This window comes from Centrocercus urophasianus, unplaced genomic scaffold (assembly GCF_019232065.1).
Source record: "Centrocercus urophasianus isolate 14NV4802_14NV808 unplaced genomic scaffold, USGS_Curo_1.0 seq_18, whole genome shotgun sequence".
NCBI lineage: Eukaryota > Metazoa > Chordata > Aves > Galliformes > Phasianidae > Centrocercus > Centrocercus urophasianus.
Genome location: NW_024884733.1, coordinates 6,707,814 through 6,724,800, shown reverse-complemented (window position 1 = coordinate 6,724,800; position 16,987 = coordinate 6,707,814). Strand labels below are relative to the sequence as shown.

Here is a 16,987-nt window from a genome sequence, read left to right as displayed (position 1 = left end):
TACGTGTTCTAGGATAGAACACAACATAATCAAATGAATTGTCTTCATTTAAATAAGGTTAAGGTTGTAACACAACCAGTCACTTGTTCCTGCTTGGGAAAACTAAAAGTTATTATTTAAAGTTCACTTGCTTTCCTGAGTACCCGTGTGTGTGGGCACATCTGCTGTGTAAGAAAGCAATGTGACTTCTGCTTTCCAGGGGAATTCCTGCATGAAGAAGGGCTGTCACCAGCATGCAGCGAAGTTGGCTGTGGCATATTGAGTGGGCTCCAAAGACCTCTAAGGATGGAGATCTCACCGCATCTCTGGACAAAGTGTTCTGGTGCTTTTTTGCTGTCTTTTGTACTCGTTAAAATGAGAAAGCAGAGTGCAGCTGCACTAGCAAATGGATTTTGAGCCCCAGTGTCACGTTGATCCAGCGTTTGGAGAAAGCCTCACATAAATTTCCTTTCACTCATCCAAATTTTGTTTCATGGGAAATCTGGTCTAGAGAGAAATAAGTTGTTGTGGGTTTTTTTGTTGTTTTTTAACAGTCTAGACCATCTCATGATACTGGATCCAAGGAGCATGTCCATAAAACCCACATTGTTTGTGAGCTTTGATTGGCTCTCTGCTTTATGTGGCAGAGCTGCAGAAAGCAGAACAGCAGAAATAAGGTGTTTGTTGGTAGTAACCCTGCCCACTCCAGTTTGTATCACTTGAGGCTCGGTCTCCAGTTGAGCTATAATTCTGGGAATCCAGAATTTGCCTTCAGTAAAAGACCTGAGGTCTTGCAAACAAATATAGAAACTTTGGGTTAACATTTTGTTAGAGAAGCAAAGAATCTGGATTATATCCTCTTTGGTTTTCCTGGACCCTATTCACACGCCCTACCTAAATTACATGTTTTTGCAATTACAGATTGCAGTTGCAAAACTAATAGCCTGCAGATGTTATGCAAAAGCAGAGCTCTGATGCAGTGAATTAGAAAAGGAGGGGAATATGTTTTATTGGTAGTAGTAATAAAGCAGTTAATTCTTTTTGGGTCTTACAACTTGTGAAATCTAGAAAAATAATTGACAGATTCACCTGGAAGTTATGGATGAACTACATTTTTCTGCTTATACAGCCAATGAGAAGGACACAAAATAGTGGAGAAATGTCATTTTTAGTAACTTAGAGGGGGAAAAAAAATGTTATTAAGGTGCTAGTTTGTGAGAGAGCCTTAGGAAGAAAATCTGATGCTTATCAAACATAACAGGAAGAACTGTTCAACCAGTATAATCTAGGATATTTTCTTTGTCTTCATATACACATATCCTTTCCAGTTTATCTTGAACTTCAGTTTTCACAAATAACACACAAATTATCAAAGCAATTTAATTCCTTAGAAATCTTCCTATATGATTTTAACCCAAACAGTTTACTTGAACGTAGAATTCTGTTCTTCACATCCTCTTACTTGGCGTTTAGGAATTTTTTTTTAATCAGCTGCCAAACCAAAATTACATCATAGCAAATGCATGCATTGTTCTTTACTTTTGGGTCTTGCAAAGGAGTTCTGCAGAGAAGTGTAATTGGCTGCATTTCTGTCCAGTCTGTCCTGTGTCCTCCTTGTTTACAGGGGGTTTGGTTTTTCTCTCCTATGGCTCTTCTAAGGGGTGGGGGGGTGAAGGGGAGACAAACCTTAGGAGTACATTTACAGTAGAAACAGAGTCCAAATGAGGTGCCAGCTCCTCCTTTTCCTTCATTACCATATGACTGGCATTACTGTGCCTATTTGTGTGCCTGACTACTTTACATACACACAAGGTGTACACACAAGCTTCTTCTGTGATTTCCCATAGTATTTCCTGTTCATGAAAGAGTGCTGTTTGTATCTAGTGCCTTTTATTTAGGATGTGTTGCAAGTCAGAAGTGAGATTCAAAAAGCTCAGCTAGGAATGAGGCAGGTATGCCTGGAGTAATTACGGTATGAGAGCTTTGCAGAGGAATGGGAGGACTGAGGTCATTTGGCAGCTGGTGTCACTTTGTTAACAGGATTAAGATAGACGTTTCAGTAGGACATAAGGTCAGCTGGCCTGGCTTCTGGAACTGTGCTTGTATTCTGATTCCTGAAGAGAGACAGGAGCTCTTGCTCAGAGGCTGCGAGATAGATTCTGCTATTTGACTAATAAATACTGAGAATTATCAGCATATTTCACTATTATCTTAGTCTCTATAGCTCCTCCTACTTGGCCTTGGAAGGTGAATAACGAGATCATAAATCATGACAATAAATTAGGTCATTTTAATTTGACATCTGCTTTTTAGGTTCCTTACGGTCTTTAAAGTAACATAGCATAAATTTAATGCAACAGGTGAAGGGACAAAATGAAGTAGTAGTTCCTGCACTAGTGATGTTTGCTGTCTTTGTAGAGAGGACTCATAGTAGGTTTCCATATCCTTGTTAGTCTCAATAATTTTTTTAGTTCTTAATCCAGAAGACGTCCTTGGCCCCTGGTTCTCCTTTAGACTGTGCACATGCTTAGCACTGCCCTTCATCGACCTGCAGCAGTGCTGCTGTTGGAAGAGAGTGGAAGAAACTCCTCAAAAAAGAGCTTTGTGGTAGGGTGAATTTTCCATTCCTCTGAGGTCTCTGGGATTTTCACAAGGCTCTGGTTCACACTGAGATGCTTCCCAGTTGGTTTAGTTTTGCAGCCCAGGCCATATCACATCTGGCAGTAGCACAGTTGATAATAAAAGGCAGTGAGGACCTCTCCATTAAAGAGTTTCTCATGTGGGAACTGAGCTGGATGGCCATTCTATCTTCTACAGCGATAATGTCCAGAAGGAGCACAGTTAGGTGTTATTTATAAAAGTTAGACTGGGAACGTCAGAAAAAGTGTAATCTTACACTACAGGACTTTTTATGGACTGTGGGATTGAGTTATTTCTGTTAAAACGCTTAAATAAAAAGCATATCTCATCACTTCATTGCTGTGTGCAATGTATTGGCTGTAAAAACCACCTGTGCATAGAAACACTAGGTTTGGAACAGCATTGGTGTGAATAGGAACACTTCTGGCCAAAATAAAAGCAGAAAAAGCAGTTCTTTCTCGCTCCTTCTGAGAGCTTTTCTGTTATGGGACAGTTTCCCTTCTCCCCAGTCTCAAAATAGCGTTGAAACTTAGAAATAGTAATAGAATTTTGTGACTGGGAGGTGGGGGCTGAATTTTCAGTTACGAACTCTTCGTTAACATGCAGCAAAATCAAACAGATAATATGTGGAGCCAATATCATTCGGTATGTACTGAACTGACACTTGATCAAATTAAGCTAAATTGTTATAATTAAACTGAAAACTTCAGAGCTACTGCTCTGAAAATGGCCTTTCAAGGTGAATTGTCAAGAGATTGTGCAAAGAGGCTCAGACCTTGTGAATTCTTAGTGCAGATTTCCTGCAGCTTCCTTACAGTAGTTGGCCCATCTTCTGCTCACTTCCATTCACATCTTTGCTTGTCATGTATTTGCTGCGAGGATCCTTGATGGGGTGGGCGAATGCACTTGGTCTTATAAAGCCTAGTGTTGAAATAATAATAATAGCAAGCAATGCTCCTACTCTGAAAACAGTGCAGCTTTTGCAGTTTGTGATATAATGGGTAAATGCTGTGGCTGAGAATCAGTTCATATAGAGCCTTTAGCAGTTTTCCTCTTTCATTCCCTTCTCTTAAACCCATCCCCTTACTTTTCTCATGCAAGGGTCACACTGCACTGGTAGGACAGAAGTAGCTTTGGAAACACCCTCCGTTCTACAATGACTGCCCTGTTTTCATGTCCTCTGGTAGCACAAGCAATATTGCAGAACCAGTGGCATTTTCAAATGGCCATTGGTGAATCGGTGAATCCATCCTCAGGACACCATCTGGTTGCCATCACCCAACCCAACAATGGTGGCATTATACAGCCGTTTCCTGTACAAATTTGTAAACTGCCATACACGTCCTTTGCAGTTATTCTTCGTACTGACAGAGGAAACCAGAAACAGATATGCCAAGACGTGATTCTCATTTACACCGTGGTCCTTGTTGTGTGCTTGGCAGTGTTAGGAGCTGCTATGGAAAATGAGGGTAAGCCTTTAGGCCGTGGGTATGCTGCAGTAAGATCTCTTCCCTGGGGAATAGCTTCCTTTTGCGTCCAGAGTAGTGTGCCGAAGAGCAACTGAGGTTCAGGTGCCACTGTATTGAGAACCAGGTTCCATCCAAAGGCCATAATGCAGCTCAGGTTCCTTGGCCTGCTTAGGAGATCGGAATGGAAATGTCATGTCTCTGGCAGCAGTCAGGCAGCCCAAAACAGTTACTCTGAAATTATCAGAAGGTGTGAACTCTGTGGTAGAAGAAAAAAGCTGGCTCATTGGGCCTCCCAGTAGCCCTCCTGTCAGCTCTGGGTTTTAAAAAGCTTATCTTCTCAATGATTTTCCCAGGGCAGCCTCTGGAGTTGATGCAACTTTTTGGGACTCTGGAAGTACACTTTAGTTTCACATGCCAAAAGCATAGCTCTAAAGAAGTTCCAGTCTCTTCTCATTGATCTAAAATTCCTGCAGATGTTCAGAAAAGCTAACTTTAAAAGATGGTGCGTAGATTTTGTGCACAACTTTTGTATATTTGCTTTGTATCCCCTTCATCCTGAGGTTGTTAGGCATGGTTGGGTAGTTGATAGATAAGCTTTTAGCTGTCAGGACTTGCTGGACACTACCAGGGGTAGCACAATTAAATAAAAACAGTGCCTCCAGCAGCTTTGGGGAGGTGCCAGCATGAAAGCTGGATGTGGGAAGTTCCTCAGCCGTCATGGGCAGAAGTTGTAACAGGCTCCAAGAATCACAGTTGTGAAGATTTGAGCTGGAAGAGGTCAAGGCATGATTCCCCAGGAGACCTGTTAGTCATAAACGGATGAACAAAGTGCCCAGTTACAGTATTTGTTTATTACAAGAAAATTTCTAAAGCTGCCTCGACAGAGCTGGCATGCTGAGGTGCCTGGCTCTGCTTGCCCTCTTTGCTTTGCCTGTGTCTTTGTTAGCTGCAGTGTTCTAGCACGTTGCTTGATTCCAAGGCAATAGTAAAGATCAAATCTCCTCATCGGGGCAGATGGCAAGAGCTGCACTCTAAGATTTTCCTTTGGTATTTTAATCCAGTCTCTGTGGAGCTTTTGTTCCCGTAAAGTAACAAATGTCCCTTGTTTTTGAAAACATTGTCCTTAGTTTGTCAGAGATGAGCCTCTGATGTAGGGCTGGGCTCATCCCAACATCTTGGATCAGTCTTTGTGAGAAGAGATGCAGCGATAGGGCCTGCAGCTTCCACACTGTAACAAAGCACGCTTGGATCAACTCATGTTCATTCTTCTCAGGTACGTAGGGGTATTGAATAATACTTATCCATTCTTAAGCAGATCAGCTAAGAAGGTAAGAAAAATCTCAAGAAGTCAATTTGAGAGAAATGTAAGATCAGGGTAGGAGAAAAGACAGCTCCTGCTGAGCCTGGAGTGTTCCTTTGTGTCCCATGTCACTCGGATATTCTGCAAATGTGTGTACCTCTCCTCTAAACATTTCCCATGGCACTGATACTGTTTTCTTACATCACAGCCATGCTGTGAGGTGGAGGAGCTCCATTGGTGTCCATAGCTATGTGGCACACTGGTCCCAAGGGAAGAGTTGTTCCTGGGTGAAGTGTTGCTGAGGGACCACATGCTGCAAAACCCAAATTGTCAGAACTGCCAGTTCTTACCATATGAAAGGCAAGTGCCAGCTAGGAAAAAAAAAAGAACAACAACTTTGGAGCAGCATGTTTTTTCTGCATCTAATGAAAATGATATGCAGGGATGTTTACTCTGTTCTAAGAGAGTTAGAAAAGGTCTCTTTTTATTGAAGGCTGATTGCCTGCAGGTTGTCATGCATCTAGTGGTAGGTGCTTTAAAAAACAAGCCACATGTCATATGACTCAGGCTGAAACTGTTGGAACTTCCAGCCTTGGAATATTCTAGCACAGTGGAATAGGGTTTCCATTGCCATCTGACTGTGGGGGTTACAGATACGTGAGTCTCCAACCCTTAATCCCTGTGAGAGTCTTGACATTGATCTTATGGAAGAAGCCTTAAAATCTCTGTTGTGGTTCCATGTGCTGCTGTGTCCAGGAGCAGATCAGCAGAGACTGAAGTAGCTAGGGAAGAACAAACGTTCAATGAGAACGTTCATTCTATAGCACTACCTAATTTCTAAAAGCTTTAATTTAACTTTTGTAATTAACTGCAGTTGATTCATCCTAATTATCTAGTGCTCTGAATGTTTTGTGGTGGCTAGGATTGATAAATGTGATCGTTATCAGATGTTTAACAAATAACTTCAGACTTTATCCCCAAGAATAAATGTGTTTCTATATCCCAACTTAATAAAAAAGGTAATACATTTGTGGCTGGATTTTTAGTATCCATGTCTATATTTATCTATCTGTCCATCTCAACTGACTTCAATAACACCAAACTGTAGTGATGATCAAAAGCAAAATGAGAGTGCTGAAGCTTGGGACTCATTTGAAATATTGTCTTTCCAGGCCAATATTTTTTCCAGTCATTATGCCAGCACTTTCAGGTCTGCATCGTCTATTTAAATTGTCATCCCATCTAAGTGCAAATCTTGGCCCAAGCCAGAGCCATCTGTTGTTGGGTAATAGTTGTGATTTATTTTGCCTCTGGTTGACGGTCATGCTCGTGAGCCAGATGCTGACTTGTAGGATTTGCATTTGTTCATTTCAGTTTTATGCCATGTATTAATATCTCAAACAGTATTTTAATTTTAGATATTTTTGTCTAGTATTTAAAATCAGGGATGAATAATGCCGTCACATTCCCCTCAGGGTAGCAATTCAGCATACTTCTGAACAAGATAGGAAAGGACAAAATGTTTTACACATGTTAATAATGCATTCACATTGTGTTCCTAAATGTTTAAATTCTTCCTAATCACTAATATTGCATTCATTTGTGTTGCATACGAATAATTAAGTATTACTTTGAAAAAAACTTTAGGACTGTTTGAAGCTTTCTAGGCTGCTGAGAATGCTGCAGGTAGCCAAACTTGTTGAAATATTTATGACACTTTGCATCACTGATGCAAGTTAGGACCAAGTATCAGAGGGACTTTCCTGCAAATTGAAGATGACAAGGAGATGGATGCACTTCTTTAACTCCAGGTTAAACAATAACTCATAACAGTCCTTTGTAGTGAAGATGGGCTGCATCCAGGTCCCAGATAGTCTGCTCCTCTCGAAGGTCGGCTCCTGCCAGCACTTGGAGCTTACAGATGACTGCCTGTTGTGTGTGTTTTCTCCAGAAGAGTTGTGCCACAGCTCCAGCGCGTACTTGGATGCACAGGCATGAGTGGAAATGACTTCAGTGTCTCACTGTCTGCTGTGGGAGCAGCAATCCTTCCCACGCTGTTCCATCTGCACCAGGAAAACAAAGGAGCAGCAGGTGAATTGCTGCTTGGATGTACTCTTTCCTGTGCAGTTTTAGGAGGTGTGTCAGAATCTGGAAATTAAGGGAAAGTTAATTTTAATGTCTTGGCTAGCAGAGCAGCATCACTGAAGATGATTCCCTATGCAACTTTCTTCAGACCCAGTGGTTGTTTGGAGGATTTGCTAATTACAGTGCACAGATGAGAGGTATCAAAGCCCCATTCCCTCCTCCTCTCCATGTAGGTTTGTGCTCTGGGCACCAGACCTCTGACCAGCCTGGATGCTGCATCCTCTCAATTTCTCTACCTTTGCTTTCCGTTTGCCACTTCACACTGACCTTTCAGAAGTCAGCCAAGAAGGTAATTAGACAGAATGGTCCTGAATTAGATAAAACGTCCTGACATTGCTGTTGATTTCTGTAGAGGTTACTCCAATTATAAAGCTCTTGTGATTGTTCTGAATACATTTGATGCATACAGTAAGTAAAGGTGCCATTAGAAACAAAACTAAGCCGGTCTCATAAAGATATCATAGGAGTTTTGCAAATGGAAAAGCGTGGAAACGAGGGATCAAACTTACTGCTGCTGTTTGCCCATGTGAGATACGTGTCTGGATCTTGAAAAATAAAAGGCAGATGTTGGGTCTGGTTTTAGGGAGGTTGCAAAAACTTTTTAAGGAGCTGGTTGGCGTATGTTGGACATGATGGTACCTGTTGGTTTGGTTCTTCCCAGTGACTCAGGCTGAATGTGGGAAAACTGGCATTAAGAGAGCAGTAAATGCATGGACTGGGAAAATAAAGCTTTGGATTAATTTTTGGGGGGCTGGAAAAGATGCTTAGTGATCGGCAGGATTTTTTTTCACTTAGAGCTTGAGTTAGGAATTTACACTGCATTTGTGAACTCTGTAAACATGATCCTTTGCTCTTAATTACTAAGAGGGAAAATATGCTTCCCTCCCAGCACCCACTGCATATTGAGGTGTTATGGTGAAGCAACCTGCAGGCAGAGGAGCTAATCTTTGAAAAGCTTGGGAAGTTTTCCATGTTCTTTGTGGTCTTTCTGTGGTCTAGGTCAGCACAGCGCAACACAATCTGAATGATAAGGAATGAACCAGATTTTCCCACACATCAGCCTGAGCAGTTTGAATTCAGCTATAGTTAGGAAAAATAAAATTAAAAAAAAAAAAAGAAGAAAGGCTGCATTTTTCCCAGGTCTGCATCTGGAGCTTCTGTAGATGCAGCTTCTGCTATTACAGCCAAGGGTTGTCTGAACGCTTCTGTTTTACAGCAGCACCCAGCCACCTCACTGTGAAATAAATTGCTAAGCACAGCTTTGCCGTCAGACTTCCTCAGTAAGTTTTTGTCAGCAGAGCTCATAGTTTGCTGCCCATTGCAGCCCTCACTGATACGGCCCTGCTGCAAGAGGCACGTGGCATGAGTTGACATAGATAGAGCAAGAAGATATTTATATAGAAAGCAGACAGCACTGCCAGTAAAGGCTCCAGTTCAGCAAAGCCCTTAACCACATGTTTAAATATCATTGAAGTCAAGCTCAATTACTTTAATCATATACATAAGTACTCTGTTGAATGCGGGTCTAATAGCAGTTTCCATCTCTTTCCACATGATCAAGGCTTTTTCATATTGTGCTGCATGAGATAGGGATTTCTTCTTGGTTACACAGCATGAGCAGCTGCTGTGACTTTTGGAAGACTCCCTCTACAACTTGAAATTGCTAAGCTGTTGTAAATAGTTTTACACTGAATGCCTGTAGCACAGAATGGAAAGGAATTTTCCCAGCTCTGTGCTTCTAGGGTGGATTTAACAGATCTTTTCCCTTGTTTTTCAGGACCACCTGTTACTGCCAGCCACCACACATAACAAGACTAGAAGGCCAAAGATGTCTATAGTGTTGCCAGCTGTAAACATCAATGGTAAGTGCAAAACATGAAAGAGAGATTGTTATGAGAATAATTTCAAAGAGATGCATCTGACTTGTGTGTGGAAACCAAACTTGGATCACACGTTGGTTGTTACAGCTTTGAAAATGAAGTGAGATTGGTCACCTCTAAGCTGTGGTTGCCAGGGTGCCCACTGGAGCTGGGGTGCTGGCATCTCATCTGTGCCTTCCATCCACACTGCCACGAGTGTCACCCAGACACCTCTGACTGCCTTGGCCAACAGTCTGCAGTCTCTCTCTGTAGCTCCCTCAGGACTCGATGGCAATGCCTTCCGGTCATGGTGATTTATACATAGCTGATCAGAGTTGCCAGAACGTGATCTAGCTTCTCTGATGTGGCATCTGTGTAGTAGAAGTGCTGAGTGACGGCCTGAAGCAGTGATTGAGCACCTGGTGGGAAGGAGGGCCAACCCAGGGGTGCTCAGGTGCATGCAAAGAACCTGAGCAATGGAAGGGCTGGAGCCAGGATCCACCCCTTCCCAGACTTCATCTAAGGGTTGGCAGTGGAGGTGGGGTTTTTTCTCTGGAGATGCTACCTGAAGCCTTTCAAAGATAAGCAGCTATTTTCATTCATTTCTGCACCACAGCTTCTGCATTTGGGCTTGTCCTCATTTGCCGCAGTCAGAGACTTTTCCACTCCACTGTTATTGCTATATTTTCCATCACATTATAGCGTTAACGTACACATTACATAACACGTACAAAGATTGAGTGTGGAGACTGTCCTTGCCGTCCCATTTGGGCTGCCTAGCAGGGCAAATTCCTTGGCCTTTCTGATGTGTTGGGATGCTGACTGCCTTCCATCAGCTTCTCAGCTGTTTACCACTGTGTTATACAACGCTCAGTGTGAGAGGGACCTCTCAGCACTGCACCGTCAGTATTAATAACAATCATATTCAAGGGCTGCAGAACAGCAGAGAAAACAGCTTTTCACTAAGGGCACGGGCTTGTTAGTGAAAGGAAGTGTTCTTGATCTCCATTTTAGTCCCACATGAGAGATAGGACAAGAACTGAATAAATATATCATTAATTCAGATGCCCCAAGGTTAAGGCATGTTTGGGAAAATGTCACTGTCACAGTCATCAGACGCATTGTGAACCCTGCGACAGCACAGACTTTGCTTACTGAATATCTGTACGCTGTGACGCCTTTTTAAAGCTTACATGTTTTACAGTACAAACGAATCACAAACCCAAATGTTTTTGTGAATTCAGGCGTGCTGAAAGCATTGTCTGATGATGTGAATTTCCATAAACAAACAAACAATCCGTTCAGGCTTCCAGCATTTTAATAATTGCGCTTTCCTAAGCACTATGGTAAGTCGAGTGTGGTGGTATACAACCAATTATCTGAGGGGAATTTTTGTGAGATGTGTCAGAATTATTTTTGGCATTTGTCAGTCAGAAACTCCCTTTTCATGTTCCTTACAAAAATCCTTTCTTGGCTGAGCTGAATTAGCAAATAGGCAGTTTATCACTTGGAGAGCAAGCTCTTATTTCTAACTTACAGCCTATTTATTCTTAAATGTTATTGAGTCTTAAGTATCTTTCCAGTTACTGGAGTAAATATGATTTGGAAAATACACATCAGAGCCCTGTGATGAATCTTATCCTTCATCATTAGTAAAACATTGTGAAATTGTTGTTACTGGAGTTCTTTGGGATTGTTCTTCAGAACATCGGTATAATCCAGGAAATAAAAAATATCCAGGGATTTGGTCAGGGATGTTGAAATGGAGCAGACACAAGGATAGTGGCTAAATAAACAATGCCATCAAACATTTGTTCCCCTGTGGCACTCAATCAGGTGCTAGGAAGAAATTCCAAGATAAATAAGAGGTGGTGGATAACTTGGCTTCATTTTTAAGTTGTTTATTAGTAGATTACTAATAGGAGGCTGTTAGCTAAGAAGTTGTGCCTGGAGAAGAACCATTTCTCTGCTTTGAGAACATTGCTTCTCCATCCTATCCTTCCTCTACGAGGGCTCGTACATCCTAAACAAGCATCTGGCAGTTTGCTGACAGCAAAGCTTTTCTCTCAGGTGTTTGCGGGGAGAAAGCCCACCTTAAGCCCACCTTAGCTCTTCATCCACCTGCAGAGAAGTGGCTGCTGGAAGAGGCTGGGTCTCCCTGGGAGGATCTGGCAATACTTTCAGTGAAAGAACTTGTCCCCTCCTGCCTTTTCTCATGACTCAGCCAGTTCTTTGAGGGAGAAGGGGAGCCTTTTCCACTTGCGCTTATTTGCTGTTCCTTTTCTCTGCCACAACCCTGGCAGTGGAGGCGAGGAGAGTGGAAGTGGAATGGCCTCTGCTTTGAAACTTTTTTCTTCATTTGCTTTCTTCTACAGGATCTTCATTTTATCTTTGTACCAGAGTTTACCCATTGCTCTTTTCAGATATGAAACAGTGTACAGTTCATTCAGAAAAGAACATTTTGAACTACTCGGACAGTCTCTTTCCAGCAGGACTGTCATCCTTTTCTGATTATGCTTTGAATGCTGGAGTGCCCTCTGAGCTCTGTTACAGACTCTTCCCATGGCTGATTTGAGCAGTTCCCATTGACAGCAGCAGGAAGAGAGAGCAAATATGGACAGAGGCTGGGAAATAACATGAGTTGTCGGTCACTGTCTTCTGTGACTGTGCATGAAGGTTAGTGACATAGTTCTGCAAGGTTTGTCTGGCTCTTTTCACCAGTGTACAAACAGAGTCTACTTTACAGTCTGAAAAACATTTCAGAATTCTTCTTGGAGGGAAAACGAGATATAAAGCTGGCAGCACTAATGCTTTTCAGCTAATGGCAAGTATCAACAGAAACCTTTGTAGTAGGAGCGTGTGTATGTGTGGGTTCAATACGATAGAAGTTTAAGTTGGAGTATTTAAGAGAATACTGTGCAAAGCAAGAACAGTAAGACATTTCTCTTAGAGACAAGAAGTTGATAAAAGCTATTCAGTAATTGCATGTTAAAAGAGTAAAAATGGCCATTACCTTTTATGCCTCTCCTATGTGGTCTGTCTCTTGTTCAGCCCAGATTGTCCCATGCATGAGGACAGCTGGCAAAGTCTCCACCGAGGGCTTCTGTGCAGGTGCCTGAAATTGTGTGAACTCTTAAGTATTAAGGTGTTAAAAAAAAAAAAAAAAAAAAAAAAAAAAATTAAACAAAACAAAAATCAGTGTTGGTACATGTTAATCCCACCCCTCTTTACTTCCTCCCCACCCTGTTCCAGCCCCCTTTCCAAGCTTGCTGGGCCACTCCTGCAGTTTGCAGCCAGTACACACCATCAGCTCCTCCATTTCAGCCTCCCCAGACGCACGCTGCCTCTCACCCTGGTCCCACTCCCCTCTTGGCTGCTGTCACTCAGTACTACTCTCCCTTAGGCTCCTGCAGCCAACTGTGTCCACAACTTAACCTGCCCCTGCCCAACTACAAAGCCCCAGCATTTGTGGACGCAACCAGCACTGGATTGATCTGTCTAGTGGGACATAGGAACCCCACGGCTGGTAAGCCTGGAAGGGAAAAAAAGCAGAGTTGCATAGTCCTAGTCTTGCTGTACGTGGTTCTGGGGACACCACTGGTATGCCCGTGATGAGAAGTTATTCCAAGAAATGTCTCGCACTTTCTCATGGGAATGAAAGCCAATGGCAATTTACAGTTAAACTTAAGCTTTTGTTTTTGAGCAAGTCATGTTTGTTGTGCTGGATTGCAACTATTATTTTAGAAATCTAACTATGCACTTGAGACCAGTTAAGTCTCTAGTAGATTTCATTCCTAAATTTGCTTTTATTGTAACTCAGAGTCTTGTTGGCTCATTACACCGGTTCCAAATTGACATATAGGCGGTGCCTTTCATTTCAGTTTAAATGAAAACATCTGCCATTAGCCCTGTATTTACTTAACTGCTGTAAAAAATGCAGCGGGTTATAACATCAATCTTTGGATCAAAATAATCTATAGAGTACAGCACAGCTAAGCCACTCTTCCTACCCCAAGCAGGGGCCTTTAGTCTCTACTAAATCCCATCTCTGTGGGATGTCTGCAGCTCTGCAGTGCAGCACACACCACCAGTAGTCCTCTCTGTGCGGTGTACAAAAGTGAGAACATATGTACAGCCGTCTGTTGTAGGAGATAGCATGCGAAGTTTAGCCAAAGAAGATGCTCTCTTTACTGCATTTCTTCTTAGGATAGTGCCAGTGCTCCATGTCTTGGAAGAAGCACAGTTGTAGAGTCCTTGGCCTTTGTGCCAGTTACAGATGCGGTGGTGTTAGTGCTATTACCAGGCCCTCGCCCATGGGGAAACCAACCAGCTGGGTACTAAGCTTCAGATTTCCTGTTTATTTCATAAGGACTAGTGTACAGTCTTCAGATAGACATGATTTGACATTCTTCTGATATGGAGGTGAAGGGCTGTACATCCTCTTGGAACCCCCAGGCATCCTGTATACCAAACTAATTTCTTTGTGCATTAATCTCTCTCTTTTCCTTTGCTCATAGTATGTAAATGTGTAAGTCAGGACCAGAGGCTGTTTACAGGGAAGCTGATTCATGCAGGTCAGTTCATCTGCCAGTATGTGGAATAAGTCACTGGAAAAGGTTACTGAGTTCTGAGCTGCCACTGATCCCAGAGAGAGCCGCTGCAAGGAGAATGTAGACAGTAAGGATGCCGAACAGCAGGGATTTCAGTTGCATAGCAAGAAGCAAGTGCACGTCCAGTCAGCAGCAAAGTCTGAAGTTCCTTGTTTTCTTGAGAATTGACAGCTGTGACAGAGTTTTGAATTTTCTACAAGTGTTCTGGATAGGTCCTTAGTCTAACGTCACTCACAATGGGTCTTGTTTTCAGTCTGCCTTTGAGATACTTGTGCTTGCCCTCTATAATTTATGTATTCCTGGATAGACTTCTCTTAGGAGTTGCTTTTTGTGTTGAAACACAGCACCCAAAGAGTGCTGAGTGGGATGGAGAGTTTTGCAAAGTCCATGTGCTCTGTTGTGTTGGGCATCTTCTGATCACAGCCACTTCCTCAGCCTTCCTTTGTCGAAATTCTCATCCTGCCAATGTGACAGACTTCATAAGTCTTTTCATGCTCTAAAATAATGCACGTTTCAATTCAAATGATGAACAGCTAATCTAATGGTAAGGCTTTTTGATCAAAACTGGAGGGATTTTGCCATCAAGCAGCACGAGTATTTGCATGCAGCAGATGTCCAAGGCTGGTAGCAAACTCTGAGAAGTCTGTAAAGCAAACAGAAGCCACCCAGGCTGAGAAGGAGGATAAAAAGAAAATCTCTTTGGGAAGTGATGATGTGCTATAAGTTCCCATGTCTTGGGGTTAAATAAATACAGTCTTTAACATCCTCTGCCTTGGGGTCAAGTGAACAAAAGATGCCATTTCCGTCTTTCAGAGTAAGAGGCAGAATTCCTTGTCACTCATCAGATGAAGGTCTAAAACCATACACTGGTGAACAGCTGACTTTTCTGAAGGTTACTGCTCAGCAAATGCTCTGTGTCCAGGTGTTGTTGGTTCACTCTTGATGCTTAGAAGCCAGATCTCGGAGCTTAGAAGCCAGATCTTTGTTCCTGTAGCTTCCTCTCTAAGCTGCTGTGCTTGGCCTCAGGCTGAGAATCTCTCATAGGATTGTTGGCTAGTATCACAGATGTCCTTCACCCCTCATGCTTGTATTGAGTTCTACTCTAGAGGTTGGGACTGAAACCTTGCCGAGGAATTTTAACTACAGATTTTAGTCATATTGTAAGATGTTACTGTTCTCTTTTCAGAGTGATGTACGCTAATCTTTCCTCTCTGCAAAATTGATCGTTGCTGAATTGACAACCTTTGAGAGATGCTGTGCTTCCCACCAGTTTTCTCTTAATATATGTTGTCCCTGACAGGAAAAATATGATTAAATTATTCATAGAATTATGACAGAAATGGTTCAAGTATTCCGCACACAAAAGCAGTGGAATCTGTGTCACTTGAGTTCATGTTTGTTTAGTTAGACAGGAAGCGATCAAGAAATGAAATCATAAAGACTTACTCCCCAGTGACTTTTCATAATGGTCTGTTTACCTAAATTGCTAAATAAGTAACCTATTTTTATGTGTTCATAAGAACAGGAAGACGATTTCAGTAGATCTTCTGTGTCTTTTTGCCGTTTCGTTATTATGAAAATCTTTTGGGTTTTGTGTGATGTAGCAGACCAAAGCCCCAGCACGACTGGTCTTCTCTGTATAGACAGGATAAATGCTGCAGATGGCATTTTCTTGGGAACACGCTGTCCGAGAGGGATAGAGAATGAGTCATAAATTAATTGGACTTCACATCTAGTATGTCAAATGCCTGTGTAGAGTTATTTCACCAGATTGTTTTTCCATATGAAAGACAAGCTATATAAAATCCCCAATGTAGAAGAAAAAGGAAACCCATGATGCTAGCTGCCAGTGTGGATGCTGCGTGCCAGAACCCAGTGCGTGTGTCTCACTGCACAGAGCCTGCCCTCTCGATGTCCATCGCTCCTGGAGCTGACACTGCCATGTGGGTATGCTCTCCCACCAGGCTGCAGAGCAGACTGCAAAGCAAAGAGAACGTTTCAGTCCTGAGGTGAGGTGGTGTTCGCCATCTCAGCTGCGCCAAACTGTGTTTGTGCAGCACGTCGTAATTCTAGCCTTCAGTCCAGCTGATCTGCTTTGATACGTTTTCAAGTGTTGTAAATTTAAGATTACATAATTCCTCTTAGTGTTAAATTAGACGTGGCAAATACACTTTTATGTTTGTGATACGTAGGCCAGCTTTGATTACTGGTAGCTCTTTATTTCTGCTGTGATCTGAATCATAATTATCCATAATGAGCTCACCCTGTAAAAACATCAAGAAAAAAAATTGCAAAGAACTGGTAGAGGAGGTTCACATTTATGAGTTCTGTCTTGAGGACATCATTGGAGCAAACCTAGAGATTAGGAAAAGCTCAGCAGTCCAAGACGGTCTTTTTCTGTGTTTGGATTGCAGTCTCTAAGGAGACTGCAGCCAGCGGGGCTGGCATGATGCTGCCCTGCTCTCCACTCCCAAGCCCAGCTTTCCATGCAGGGACTCTTCCTCACCCACTCCATAGAACACACCTTACCTGTGCCTTCTCCCAGCTGAGTCTCTGTAGCAGTCGGACAGCAGGGTTGCTGTGGGAAAGCATTTGAAAAATACATCCTGAGATTTTCAATTTCAGTCATCCCCCGGCACGTGGTTCCACCATCTGCCTCTGTCCTGTCCCTTGTTCCGCAGCAGTCCGTGTGAAGAGGTGGTGGCATGTGCCTGCACGGCAAGCAGTACGCTCTGGGTGGCTGTGGATGGAGGAATGATCAGCAGTCTGAGCTGCCCCTTGCTGTGCAAAAGAGGCATCTCTGGTTCAAGGCAGCGTTCCTATCTTGAAGCCGTAAATCTCCTCTTGCTGTAGCTGGGAGGCAGAGGCCTTTGAAAGTGACTTGTTTTTATTAGCGTGCCTCATTCACATAGGCATTCTGCAGCGTATGTGAGTGATTTATTTGTTTTAATTAACTGGCAAATGTATTGCATCAGGGAAGCTCAC

General features: G+C 42.7%; 1 protein-coding gene and 1 long non-coding RNA gene across 3 annotated transcripts in view; one reads left to right on the top strand and one right to left on the bottom strand.

The window, feature by feature from the left end:
* ATF6 (activating transcription factor 6) overlaps positions 1 to 16,987 on the top strand; it is a 73,091-nt gene that overhangs the window by 47,583 nt on the left and 8,521 nt on the right. For both annotated transcript variants that reach the window (XM_042819048.1, XM_042819047.1), the window contains exon 15: positions 9,311 to 9,395. In XM_042819048.1, coding sequence (XP_042674982.1) covers positions 9,311 to 9,395 — 85 coding nt within the window. The remainder of the gene's footprint in view (positions 1 to 9,310; positions 9,396 to 16,987) is intronic.
* LOC122160506 lies at positions 2,270 to 12,785 on the bottom strand. The gene is made up of 3 exons (XR_006168846.1): positions 12,697 to 12,785; positions 12,406 to 12,507; positions 2,270 to 7,536 (listed from the first exon to the last, which is right to left on the bottom strand). It is a non-coding gene; the product is annotated as an uncharacterized LOC122160506 (long non-coding RNA).